This window comes from Colobus angolensis, unplaced genomic scaffold, assembly GCF_000951035.1.
Source record: "Colobus angolensis palliatus isolate OR3802 unplaced genomic scaffold, Cang.pa_1.0 Scaffold423, whole genome shotgun sequence".
Classification (NCBI taxonomy): Eukaryota; Metazoa; Chordata; class Mammalia; order Primates; family Cercopithecidae; genus Colobus; species Colobus angolensis.
The window spans coordinates 440,216-454,285 of record NW_012117633.1 but is presented as its reverse complement, the minus strand read 5'-3'; the positions used below and the strand labels follow the sequence as shown (position 1 = coordinate 454,285).

Genomic DNA, 14,070 nt, shown 5'->3' with positions numbered 1-14,070 from the left:
TGAGATGGAGTCTCACTCTGTCGCCCGAGCTGGAGTGCGGTGGCATGATCTTGGCTCACTGCAACCTCTGCCTCCTGGGTTCAAGTGATTCTCCTGCCACAGCCTCCCAAGTAGCTGGGATTACAGGCACCCACCACTACACCCAGCTAATTTTTGTATTTTTAGTAGAGACGGGGTTTCACCATGTTGGCCAGGCTGATCTTGAACTCCTGACCTCAAGCGATCCTCCCACCTCGGCCTCCCAAAGTGCTGGGATTACAGACGTGAGCCGCCGCGCCTGGTCCCTCGTTCAACAAATATTTACCTAGCTTCAACTCTGCACTGAAAACACAAAAGTGAACAAGAGCGTCAAGAGCCCTACAGTCCTGCAATTCTTGTTTGGTGGGGGAGGGGTAAGAAGTCAGCAAACAGCCTCCACCCTGATGAGGGAGGCAGATATTGGGAAAACACTGCATGTGATAATGGGGGTGCTGTGAGGGAATAATGGCGGCCCGGGCCCTTCTGCAGATGTGGTGTCAGGGAAGGCCCTGCCCAGGGTGACATCTGAGTTTAGAGAGGTCCTGAGAAGAGGCCTCACTCAGGTGCTCTAGTTGTCAGTCCCAGGAGCCTAGCCTTCAAGTCATCCCAGCCTGGACACCAGACGTAAGTGATGAGGCTTCCAGATCATTCCTGCCCCACCTGTTCAGGGCTCCCAGCAGAGAAGAGCTGTACCCACAGAGCCCTGCTTGGTTTCTTGGCCTGCAGAAGCCAATGCTTGACCGTGTTACACCCCTAAGTTATGGGGTGGTTCATTATAACAACAGATCACCGGACCACGGAAATCACTTCTTCTCTTCTACTCTTCAGGGTGCTAACTCGTTTTTATATAAACAACTCATCTCCACCCAGACACACACACAAGGCCCTAGACCAGCAGTTCCCAAACTGTGCCGTATCCCCCGGGGATCTGTGAAAATACTGACACCCAGACAATAGGGAGGTGTCCTAAAAATACCAGACCAAGACTATTCAAGATTGTCAAGCTCATCAAAAACAAAGAAAAGTCTGATACTACATCCTGGATGTGACATAACATTAAAACTGAGAAAATCATAATAAACTATGAACTTTATTTAATGGGAACATATCAATATTGGCTCATTGATGGTAATGAACATACTATGCTAAGGCAAGATGGTGATGAAAGCTGGAAACTGGGTGTGGGTGTATGGGAACTCTCTGTACCATCATTCCAATTTTCCTGTAAATCTAAAACTGTTCTAAAAAGTAAAGCCTATTTAAAAAATACTGATGCCCAGGCCGTGCCCCCAGGCATTTAGATTTAATTTCTGGGATGTGACCTGGGCATCCAGATTTTGAAAAGCTCCCTGAGTGATCCTAATGTGCAACAAAGTTTGGAAACCACAACCCTGGAAGAAAAACCTGGCCTCAAGAAACTAGGAAGGCTAGTTATAAACAGCCACGAAGAAGTTTAGAAATAAAGAAAAAGGATTTTGTTGGTTGAACCATATATGTAATGAATTCTGGGGCTGTTGGTATATTTCCGAGATTTGGAGAATCCTAAGTAAAGTTGTCCAAAGCATCTTCTGGTGTGTGGGTGTGTGTATTTAGCAGTACAGTTACTAAGCCGCCAGGGTTAACAAATATTTGACACTCGTGTCTCCCCCTTCCCTGATCCATGTTGTTGGCAGACATCACTAATTGATTATAGCACCATCTCCCTCTGGGCCTGGATGTGGTTGGTCTCAGAGTGCTTTTCAACATATTGCACCACTTGGGCATTATCCATTAGCTGGAGTTGGCACCTGAGATAAAGCCTATTTCCCACTCTTGCTAAGCAGGTAGTAGGCAGGACCATCTGAGCAAATCTGATTGGGTGTTCAGTTCCTGGGGCTCCTGTAGTCATGCAGAAAGCAGTCAATGGCAGTGCAGCTGTTGGATTCCTGGGCATGGAGGGGCCCAGGCCCAGAAACTGAGTCCTCTCGCCTCTTCCCCACCAAGTCATGACCATTCCTGCAGATTCCTAGCCATCTAGCTAACTATTCATTTACTTATTTAAGACAGGATCTTGCTCTTTGTCCAGGCTGGAGTGCAGTGGCATAATCATAGCTCACTGTAGCCTCAAACTCCTAGGCTAAAGCGATCCTCCTGCCTTAGCCTCCTGAGTAGCTGAGACCACAGGGGTACAACACCACAACTGGCTAATTTTTAAAAACTTTTTCAGAGATGAGGTCTCACTACATCACCAAGGTGTTGATCTCAACTCCAGGTTCAAGCATTTGAACCTGATCTCAAACTCCAGGTTCAAGCATTCTTCCCACCTCCGCCTCTGCCTCTGAGTAGCTGGGAGTACAGGCGAGAGCCAACACTCAGCATAGTTTCCTTTCTTTATGCCTGCGGCAATCCATCCCTCAGAATCTACCTCCTCCCCATGGGCCCAGCTCCTCACAATCTCCTCCTCTGGCCTGCAATATGCTCACTCGACACAGACTTGTCACCCAACAGTGTCATCCCACACCAATTCCATGCCTCTCTCTGTCCCTTCATCAGAGCGCTCACCCAGACAGCTCTTCAGGACTGACCAAGTGTCTTCCCTCAAAGTGCAGCACCCCCACTTTCTGACTATATGGGCTAGCCTTGCGCATATAGACATGAGGGTTCCTTCCATTTCCAGAAGAAGAAATCTAGGCTCCAACTAGTGGGGGTGCATCTGGAATCTGGATCCTTCATCACACCCTGAAGTCTTAAACTCACTTTCTCCATAATTCATGTCTGCCACAGGACAGATTCTACTCAAAGGAGGGATGAGGCTGGATGTGGTACCTCATGCCTGTAATATCAGCACTTTGGGAGACCCAGGCAGATGGACAGCTCAAGCCCAGGAGTTCAAGACCAGCCTGGGCAATATGGCGAAACCCTGTCTCTACAAAAAACACAAAAATTAGCCAGCATGCTGGCGCATGCCTGTGGTCCTAGGTACTTGGGAGGCCGAGGCAGGAGGATCGCTTGAGCCCAGGTTGAAGCTGCTGTGAGCCATGACTGTGCCATTGCACTTCTGCCTGGGCAACAGAGTGAGAACCTGTCTCAAAAAAAAAAAAAAAAAGCCCGGCAGAGCGTACTGGACATGTGACGTTACCCTTCTAGGCCTCCGTTTTCCTCGTCTATGAGACGGCGGCAGTGAGTTGTGGGATAAGGGGTTAAAGGTGGAAAAGGTTAACACGCTCTAGGTCTCCTTCCAACAGCGAGGGGGACTCTAGCACCCGCAATCTCGCGCTGTTCCACCAGGGGGCGCGCGCGCGCCAGGATGCTGGCCTAGCCCCATCTCTCTCCTGCGGGCCGTTTGGCTGGGGGCCCTGTGTGGCCTTGGTCCCTGGGAGCCCACAGAGCCCCAGAGCTCCAGGTGGCACTGCTGAAACCGAAGCCAGCGGTTCTTCTTCCACCTGGGGATCCTGCCCCACTAGAGACACCCTTTCTCCTCCCAAGTTGCAAGGGATAAGTCCACAGGTCTGGATTCAGTCCAGCCACCACTGTTTCCTCACTGCGTGTTGCTGGGCCAGTCACCTCCCCTCTCTGAGCCTCAGGTTCAGAATCTCTTAAATGGGCATCTTCTTGGCACTTCAATGAATATAGTTAAGTCACTTAGGGGAAAAGTGCCAGGAAATGCTTCATGTAGTACGTGGGGAGTATGAAGACGGATAAATAGGATAGGGTTTGCACAGTGCTTAGCACAGCGTCTGCCACACAGAAACTCAGTATCTAACATAGTCACAGCAACAACAGCCAACACTTACAAAGCACCTACTAGGTGTCAGGCACTGCTCATCATGCCTTGTGCATAGGAGCTCAGTCCACTTCACTGCATTTCTTTTCTTTCTTTTTTTTTTTTAAGACAGTCTCGCTCTGTCACCAGGCTGGAGTGCAGTGGCACGATCTCAGGTCACTGCAACTCCACCTCCTGGGTTCAAGCGATTCTGCTGACTCATCCTCCCGAGTAGCTGGGATTACAGGCACCTGCCCACCATGCCCAGCTAATTTTTGTATTTTTAGTACAGACGGCGTTTCACCATGTTGGTCACGGCTCGATCTCCTGACCTCATGATCCGCCCACCTCGGCCTCCCAAAGTGCTGGGATTACAGGAGGGAGCCACTGCGCCTGGCCACTTCACCGCATTTCTTTTTTTTTTTTTTTTTGAGACGGAGTCTCGCTCTGTCGCCCAGGCTGGAGTGCAGTGGCGCGATCTCGGCTCACTGCAAGCTCCGCTTCCCGGGTTTACGCCATTCTCCTGCCTCAGCCTCCCGAGTAGCTGGGACTACAGGCGCCCGCCATCTCGCCCGGCTAGTTTTTTTTTTTGTATTTTTTAGTAGAGAAGGGGTTTCACCGTGTTAGCCAGGATGGTCTCGATCTCCTGACCTCGTGATCCACCCGTCTCGGTCTCCCAAAGTGCTGGGATTACAGGCTTGAGCCACCACGCCCGGCCACTTCACGGCATTTCTAACAAGTAGGCTCTGTTATGACCCCAGTCTCAGAGATGGGGAAACTGAAGCACAGAGATGTCAGTCCACTCAAAGTCACATAGCTGATAAGTAGCAGAGTTGGGATTTAAATCGAGGCTATCTGGCTTAGGATATGAGCCCTTTTCTGTATTCATCTCACACTTCAATTTTAAAAATCCTTTTCCAGGCAACAAAAGAAAAAGTTGGGTGTCATCAAACTTCATCAAAGTTATAAATTTTGTGTATCAAAGAACATTATCAAGAGAGTGAAAACATAGCCCACAGAATGGGAAAAAGTATTTGTAAATATCTGATATGGGATTAATATCCAGAATATATATAAAAAATATTCCACTGGGTGTCATGGCTCATGCCTATAATCCCAGCACTTTGGGAGACCGAGGTAGGAGTAACATTTGAGCTCAGGAGTTCCAGACCAGCCTGGGCAATATGGCAAAACCCTGTCTCTACCAAAAATACAAGAAAAAAAAAAATTAGCTGGCATGCTGGCACGTGCCTGTAGTCCCAGCTACTTGGGAAGCTGAGGTGGGAGGATGGTTTGAGCTCAGGCGGTGCTGCAGCGAGCCGAGATCATGCGACTGCACTCCAGCCTGGGCAACAGAGCCAGATCCTGTCTGTCTGCCTGTCTGTCTGTCCCTCTCTCTGTCTCTCTCCATATATAAAAGAAAAAACAATCTGATTCAAAAATGGGCAAAGAACTTGAATGGACATTTCTGCCAAAAAAGATATACAACTGGTCATTTGGCACATGAAAAGACACTCAAAATCATTAGTTATTAGGGAAATGAAAATAAGTATCTCAGTGAGCTACCATGGCTAGTTTTTAAATTTTTATTTATCCATTGTTTTAGAGTCAGCCCAGGCTGGTCTGGAACTCCTGGCCTCAACCAATCCTCCTGTCTCGGCCTCCTGACTGGACGACAGGCATGAGCCACCGCGCCTGGCCCGCAACTTGTTTCTTCAGTCACGACCTTTGATGAGTTACTTTCAGCAGGCCTTGTGTAGTCTTTCATTTTGATTGTTTCCTTCTCATTTGGACTGCCTGTCAACCTACTGAAATCTAGAGGGAATCTCTGACTAGCATCCAGGATACGTTCTTGGTGGGGTCCACCTCAGAAGTTCCCATTTATTTCAAGTTGATTACACTCACAAGGACTACCACTGCTGTCAGCAGAATCCTGACAAAGCCATCGGGTCCAAATGTGCTCCAACCTCCCAACCTTTGCCCTGGTAGATCCTGCATACAAAGATGCCAGCATGACGATGACGCAGCACCAGCCTCAGAAGCAAAGGGCCACAGTTTCACCAGTGAGAGATGTGGGAAAGTCTGAGTTCAGCATTAAACCAAACCCTGTGGGTGTCCAGGAAGGTCACGCGGAAGTAAAGTTTAAAGGACCCCAGATGACGTCCATTGTATAGAGCACAATTTCATGCCTCTAAACCTCTGCCCATGCTGTCCCCTCGATCAGGGGCAAACCACTCTTCCCTAGACCATAGTTACCTGGCAAACACCTGCTCAGCCTTCAAGACTTAGAACTCAGACTCCTCAGTCTCAAACTCCTGCTTCTCTGCTAGCCCTCCCCAATGGAGATACCCCCTTCCTCCTCCAGGGAGACTTTACACAAATTTAAATTAAATTAAAGCACATGACATGATGCCTGACATACAGTAAACGTTCAATAAACAGTAGCTATTACGGAGCTTCTGGATACCTGAACACGGGGAGGTTCCCGGAGGGTGGCGTGCCCAGGGAGGGCATGGAAGCTCTGCGCTCCCTCCCCCATACCTCACCCTACGCATCTCTGCTTCTACAGCTTATCTTTTATAATAAACTGGCAAACGAAGAGGAAGAGAGACCAGAGACATCTACCTATTCCCCACCTTCCACCCTGCATACACAGAAGAGGCTAGGGGAAGACGAAGGACACAGCTGTCAGCCACAGAGAGGAGCCTCATCAGAAGCCAGCCTTGCCAGCTCCTTCATCTTGGACTTCTAGCCTCTGTAACTGTGAGAAAGTAAATTTCTGCTGTTTAAGAAAAAAAAAAAAAAGTAGCTATTAGAACCCACTGCAATTATTTACCTACCTTCTTTTTTTTTTTTTTTTTTTTTGAGATGGCGTCTCACTGTGTCGCCCAGGCTGGAGTGCAGTGGGCTCGATCTCAGCTCACTGCAAGCTCTGCCTCCTGGGTTCACACCATTCTCCTGCCTCAGCCTCCCAAGCAGCTGAGACTACAGGCGCCCGCCACCATGCCCAGCTAATTTTTTGTATTTTTAGTAGAGACAAAAAGCGTTAGCCAGGATGGTCTCAATCTCCTGACCTTGTGATCCGCCCACCTCGGCCTCCTGAAGTGCTGGGATTACAGGCGTGAGCCACTGCGCCTGGCCCCTATCTTCTTTTTTTGAGATGGAGTCTCACTCTGTTACCCAGGCTGGAGTGCAGTGGTGCGAACTCAGCTCACTACAACCTCCGCCTCCTGGGTTCAAGCGATTTTCCCGCCTCAGACTCCTGAGTAGCTGGGATCAAGTGATTCTCCTGCCTCAGCCTCCTGAGTAGCTGGGATTACAGGCACGTACCACCATGCCCATCTAATTTTTTTTTTTTTTTTTTGTATTTTAGTAGAAACAGGGCTTCACCATGTTGCCCAGGCTGGTCTCAAATTCCCGAGCTCAGGCGAATCGCCTGCCTCGGCCTCCCCAACTGCTGGGATTATAGGCGTGAGCCACTGCAACTGGCCTATTTACCTACCTTCTTAATTGTCTATGCCTTGGTCATAACTGTAGCCCACTGCCCAGCATAGCACTTACCACATGCAGACAAGTACTTGTCAAAAAAAAAGGACCAAAATCCCTAAACACTACCTCAGCCCAACAGGTCTCTTCAGTGACCCCCAAGTACCCCCCTTTGCCTGTGTGAGTTCTCAGTCCCAAATGTCTCCCCTCCTACTTCCTGCACCTGACTGGACCCTCCCAGGTCATCTTCAGACCCGCGGGCTGTGAACTCCAGGAGGCTGACGGAGAAAATCTCCAGGCCCCATCATGCAGGGCCTGCCGCATAGTAGGTCCAAAAAGAAATAAACTCAAGACTAAATGAGCCAGCATATGCTGACCAATAGGTTTGGGGGATTGGGAGAAAATTCTAGAGACTGCCAGAGGCCCTCCCCCTGGTCCATTGCAGGGAAGCCTCCCAGCTGGTGAATCTATGACTTCATCGTCACAAGACGGGCCTCCATGGTTAACTGTGACTCAAGGTCACGGTCCACAACTGAGTCACTGTGTTTTACGGTTCCTGCGAAAATGCAGACCAAAGCTCACTTCCTGGGGAAAAGAGCAGGAAGGAGGCCTGACACAGGACTTGGATTCACCACGCGGCCTCGAGGTCCTGAGGGGAACCCTGAAAGGAACAAGGGAGACGGGGAGAAATGGTGAACACTGGCCAAGGAGTCACAAAGACTGAACTCCAGCCCCAGCTCTGCCTCTGGAGGTCACAGGACCATACACAAGACACTTCCCTGCACTGGGCCTGTTTCCTCAACTGCAGAAAAACTTCTCAGGCTATGGATGTTTGTCTTTCCCATCGGCTCTTCGGGAGAGCATAGAAAAAAAAAAAAAAACTGGCAGCAAATAGTAATAAAATAATAATAGGCCGGGTGTGGTGGCTCACGTCTGTAATCTCAGCACTTTGGGAAACTAAGGCTGGTGGAAAACTTGAGGTCAGGTGTTTCAGACCAGCCTGGCCAACATGGCAAACCCTATCTCTACTAAAAACACAAAAATTAGCCGGGTGTGGTGGTGCACGCCTGTAGTCCCAGCTACTCAGGAGGCTGAGGCACGAGAATCACTTGAACCCAGGAGGCAGAGGCTGCAGTGAATCAAGATTGTGCCACTGCACTCCAGCCTGGGCGGCAGAGTGAGACTCCATCTCAAATAATAATAATAATAATAATAGCCGCTATGATTTATTAATCCATTTCTCATTGTCAGGCACTGTGCTAAGAGCTTTGTAAGCATCATCTCATTTGGGCTCTGTCCTCCCACCGGGCTACCATGCAAGGAGAGTGGAAAGTTCAGCAGACACTTAAGAGCATGGACTGCAGACCCAGAACTTGGAAGAGACACTTAATGGCTCTGAGACTCAGTTTGCCCATCTGTGAAGCGGAAATAATAGTAGTATCTACACTACATGTAAGGATAGTAAGTGTTAGGCTTTGTTATTGCTATCACTATCCACTTTACAGAGGAGGAAAAGTGAGGCCCCGAGTGGTAAACTCACTTGCTCAAGGCCTCTAGCAAGTGGCAGTGGGCAGGGCTATGCAAATCAGCAGGGTATCGGCCTGGCAGGTCCCAGGCACCCTCTGGAAGACAGCAGCAACAGAGCAGCTGATGGCTAACCCCAGGCTGAGCAAATATCACATTCTCAGCTCCAGGAGGAGTCCCAGGGCTCAGGGTGTCTTGTTTCTTCATGCAGCTAATGCACGGAGTGCTGCAGGCCCACGGGAGAGAGGAGCTGGCAGGGGCTGGCAGGGGTTGGCCACAGGCCAAAACCACAGGTCCATGGCGGGAAGGGCCTGGGGCCAAGGCTGGAGCAAGATAGGCCCCGTTTCCATTCCAGCTCCCCCAGCTGCTAACTGTGTGGCCTTGGGCAAGGGGCTGAACCCCTCTGAGCCTCACTTTCCTGCTTTGCAAAATAGGATTCATGGTCTCTAATATGAGGCTGAAGGAGGAACTGACAAGGCCTGAGAGGTTCAAAAAATGAAGATGAACGTGAACTTAAACGGGAAAATAACAGCACAAAGTCATTCATCAAAGCAGTGATGGGAATCATAGCACACACAGTGAATCTCTTCAAACACCTCATGAGACACAAAATGCATGTATGACCAATTTCCAGAGGAGTAGGGACAGCCACCAGGGGCTCAGGACCCCAGCCCTCCTCTGCTGGGTCACCCCGGTTAAGTCAGATCCTCTCTCCTGGCCTCACTTTCCCCTTTTATAAAAAGAGAATTGGATAGATGAGAAAAAAAAGGAAGAGGAGAGGAAGGGGAGGAAGAGGAAGAGAAAGGGAAGGGAAAATAGAAGAGATGGAAAGTATAAGGAAAGGAGGAAGGGAAGAGGGAGAAAGAAGGAAAAGCTACCACTGCAGCTGAGACATTAAGAATTTACTATGCGCTGGGTGATCTCATTTACTACTCACAAAAATACTCTTGAGGTCATAGAGAACTATCCTTATCTTACAGAAGAAAAACTGATATTTAGTGAGGTCCATGAAGTCATCCTGCCCAAGGTCACAGTGGCAGAGTTGGAACTTAAAGCCACTTCTTTCAGCCTCCAGAGCCCATTACTAAAAGGTCCCTCTGGGATGGGCTGTTGGAGCCCCCAGAGTAGGACCTAAACACCACCTCCTCCTTGTGGCCACTCCCAAGAATTGCAGGTACGAGTCCCAAAAGCAGCGAAATGAGGTCTGAGGCCCCAGCACTCTGGGGTTCGTGCTAAGTCCCTCCACCCACGTAACTCTGGAGGAGAGGAAATCAAGCAGGCAAGAGTGGGGCAGGGCCCTCAGAGACTACAAGGAAAGAGCCAAGGCAAGCTGCCCAAGGACTCCAAGGACAAAAGCTCTTCAATGACAGAGAGTGAAAGAGGTGGAGCCGGACGACCAAGGAGGATGCCAGCAAGTAGAGACTCTAAAAAGACAGGTTTAAAATGCTTCTTTCCCCATCACCTTTGTCTACACACACAGACACACACAAGTTCAAGTACAATCAGATAAGCTAAGTCAGAGCTATCTGAGAGGGATTGGAGAAATGGCTGAGAAAGAAGACAATGGAAGGGAATGTTTATCAGAAAATCCAGGCAGGTTTCAAATGTGTGTGAATCTTTGGCTAGGATCTGGATCCTCGAGGAAAATTCCCAGGCTGCTCAGTAAACACCTAACTGGGATCCGAGTTCCTCCCCGGCCCGTCTCCCCCAGCCCCATGGTTGAGCACACATTGTGGCTGCTCTGCATCGCTCCTAGCATGAACTATGCCAGGGTACCTTCTTCACCCCCATTTTACAGAAATGGAAACTGAGGTTCAGAGAAGCAAAGTTTCTTGCCCGTGGCCATAAAACTGGAAGGGATAGACTCTCAATGGAGCTTCAGTGCAAAATCGTATGTCTCCAAAACGTGAGACCAGGCCCAGGTCTCCCTGAAGCTTATGGAGCTGAGCAACCAAAGAGGCCCTTGTGAGCAGAAGCATCGCTGCCTTAGGAGCCCTGTCTTTGATGCCTCTGTATAGGACCTGGGCCAGGAAGGGGCTTCATGAGCAAGTGCAAAACTCCAAACAGCATGGAACTAAAGTCAGAAAAGAAACTCAATGAAGGTGGCGAAGTCCTGGAACCCACATGGGTACACTGAGGCTCTGGAGGGGGCAGCTGCCCCTGGGGCCTGCTCAGTGTGTACTCATCTCCTTTCACAAGTAAGGAAACAGGATGAGGGGGAAGAGGGCACAAGGACACAGAGATAAGCAAGAGCCAGAGGGAGACTTGAAAACGAGGACAGTCATACCAGTAACAGCAACAGTAATAATTATGTGACGATGACACTTATTGTTTGCTATGTACCCAGAAGCATGCTAAGCACTTCATGTGTTCTCTCATCTGAGCCCCACATCCGCCCTGTAAAGTAGATACTATCATTATCCCCATTCTACAGATGAGGCAACTGAAGCCAGAGGTCAGCCCAAGGTCACACATGGATGTATGCAGATCCAGGACTTGAACCCAGGCAATCTGGCTCTGGAACCAGCTTTCTGCTGCCTCCTGTTACCACCATGACTGTCAGTTCCTAAGTACCTTGTGACGTGCTGGGCCCCACACACGCTTTTATTGATCCTCGCAACAGAGTTAGAGAAGAGGAATGAAGACCCTGTTTTCCAGGTAAAGAAACTGAAGTGCGGCGAAATTAAGTAAATTGCTCGAAATCTCAAAGAGGTTGATAGGAGACAGTGCTGGGATCTGAACCCAGGACTTTCCAACACCAGTGTATGTTCCCTTAACCACTCCATGCCAGGTATTGCTGGGCTGGAAACTCAAGAGGAAGAAGGTTTCCCCAGCAGAGCCACCAGACACCCTCCACATCAAGAACCACGACACAGCTAGTCAGGTGACACCAGATTCCTGGACATTTGCCTGCTACCCTCAACACCGTCAGGGCCCTGGGCTGTCCGGATGCTCCAAAAACCACATTCACAGCAGTGTCCAGCAACCAGCACCCCCTGTGCAATCCTCTCCAGCCGTGTGGTATCACTCACCACAAAGGGACCGCTCCTCCTGTCCTTGCAGAAGCTGTGGCTTCTCCAGGGAACCGAGGCCACAGGGGACACCTGCTGGAGCGGTCGCTCCTTCTCCTGGGGGGCATCCTCCTTCTCCAGGTCCCTTAGCAGCACCTGAGACACAGAGCACAAGAAAAGGACTTTACTGGGAGCCTTCTCATTTACAGGAAAAAATATATTATGCCAAGAGTCCACTGTGTACCAAAAAGGGCAAACAAGAAAATTAAACTTCCAGAAATCCCCCACCTTAATGATCAGAGGTAACATGTAGGGCGGTAGCTCTGGGTTCAAATGGCCCAGCCTCAGCCATTTAATAACTGTGTGACCTCAGGTGGGTGCCTTAACCTCTCTCTGAGCCTCAACTATCTGGGAAAGGAACCATGGTAACAGCACCCAGTTTCTAGGGGCTAAGGAACAGCATTTGGAATGTACATGATGCAGTACAGCCACCAGGGGGCAGACATGCACAAGTCCTGGGCACCTGGCTTGGCTTACCCTAGCTAGCCTCCTCCATACCTGGCATCTGGGGAGCCCTCCATAAATGCTGGCCGGCCTCATTACTGCTAGTGGTCATTCTTGGTGACCTTATTTAAATCATCTCTTTATGCACGCAAACACACATGCACAGACACAGAGAAATGGTGCATGAACACCACAGCACCTCCAGTACATCTACTTGGAATCCTGCTGTTTTTTTCCACTTAGTTATATATAGGGGAAACATTCACAGGCCAGGACTCCAGGATGCATATTTTATACGCTTCACACTCTCCCTGCGTGGACAACGAAAGAAAGACCCAGAGATGGGAGGGACCTGCTTAAGAACACACAGCACCAGGAAGAGCAAGACTGAATTTCTAATCCCTTCCCTCACAGCCTCTCTTCTGGATGCCTTCAGAGACCCTCTGGCTTTCCTCCTAACCCCCTGGCTGTTTTTGATCAGTATTCCCACGTCTCAGGCCAGACGCAGAGCCTTTTCTCCTTTTGCTACATCATTCCCTCTGGGATCTCTCTTCACGCCCCCCATGGCTTTAAATAAATCCCATCTACACCCAGATGCCTGCCAATTCTGCTTCTCGGTGTTGGAACTCCAGACTTGGAGATCCCACTGCTCACTCAACATCTCTTGGAAGCTCACACTCACCTCAGATCCATGTGCTCAAAACACACCTCTTGATTCCATCTCTCCACAGTTGCTCTTCCCCCACCTTGCCCATCCATCCCCCAGCTGGGAAGGCCAAGACCCTCAGGTTGCCCTCCATTCTCCTCCCCATTCTCTCCCACTTTTCTTCACCCCATCAGCAAAGCTGAGACTCTACCTGCAAAACATGCTGCAGATCTGACATCTTATATACCAAAATCAACTTGAAATAGATCAAAGGCCTAAAGGTAAGAGCTAAAGCTAGAAAACTCTTGGAAGAAAATATAGGTGTAAATCTTCGGGACCTAGGTTTAGGCAGTGGTTTCTTAAATATGATACCAAAGGCATAAACAACAAAAGAACAATAGATAAAATAGACTTCTTCAAAATTAAAAACTTTTGTGCTTTAAAGGGTGCCATTAAGAAAGGGAAGGCCAGGCGCAGTGGCTCATGCCTGTAATCCCAGCGCTTTGGGAGGCCGAGGCAGGTGGATCACCTGAGGTCAGGAGTTTGAGACCAGCCTGGCCAACATGGCAAAACTCTCTCTCTACTAAAAACATAAAAATTAGCCAGGCATGGTGGCAGATGCCTATAATCCCAGCTACTTGGAAGGTTGAGGCAGGAGAATTGCTTGAACCCGGGAGGTAGAGGTTGCAGTGAGCCGAGATCGCGCCACTGCACTCCAGCCTGGGCAACAGAACGAGACTCTGTCTCAAAAAAAAAAAGAAAGGGAAAAGAAAACCCACAAAATGGGAGAAAACTTCAGCAAATCATATGTCTGATAAAGCACTCGTATCCAGAATATATAAAGAACAATAACAACTCAAAAAGAATCTGAATAGGCATCATTCCAAAGAATATATACAAATGGCCAACGAGCATAAGATGTTCAACATTATTAACCACCAGGGAAATGGAAATCAAAACCACAATGAGATACCACTTTGGGTCCAACCTACTAGGATGGCTATCATAAAAAACACAGACAATAGACGGTGCGGTGGCTCACACCTGTAATCCCAGCATGTCAGGAGGCCGAGGCGGGCGGATCACGAGGTCAGGAGATCGAGACCATCCTGGCTAACACAGTGAAACCCCGTCTCTAC

The 14,070-nt window shown here is 49.2% G+C and overlaps 1 protein-coding gene across 1 annotated transcript in view; it reads right to left on the bottom strand.

The window, feature by feature from the left end:
• KIAA1671 (KIAA1671 ortholog) overlaps nucleotides 1-14,070 on the bottom strand; it is a 186,475-nt gene that overhangs the window by 134,223 nt on the left and 38,182 nt on the right. Inside the window, exon 6 of the mRNA XM_011956724.1 lies at nucleotides 11,803-11,937. Within this exon, the coding sequence (XP_011812114.1) occupies nucleotides 11,803-11,937 (135 nt within the window). The remainder of the gene's footprint in view (nucleotides 1-11,802; nucleotides 11,938-14,070) is intronic.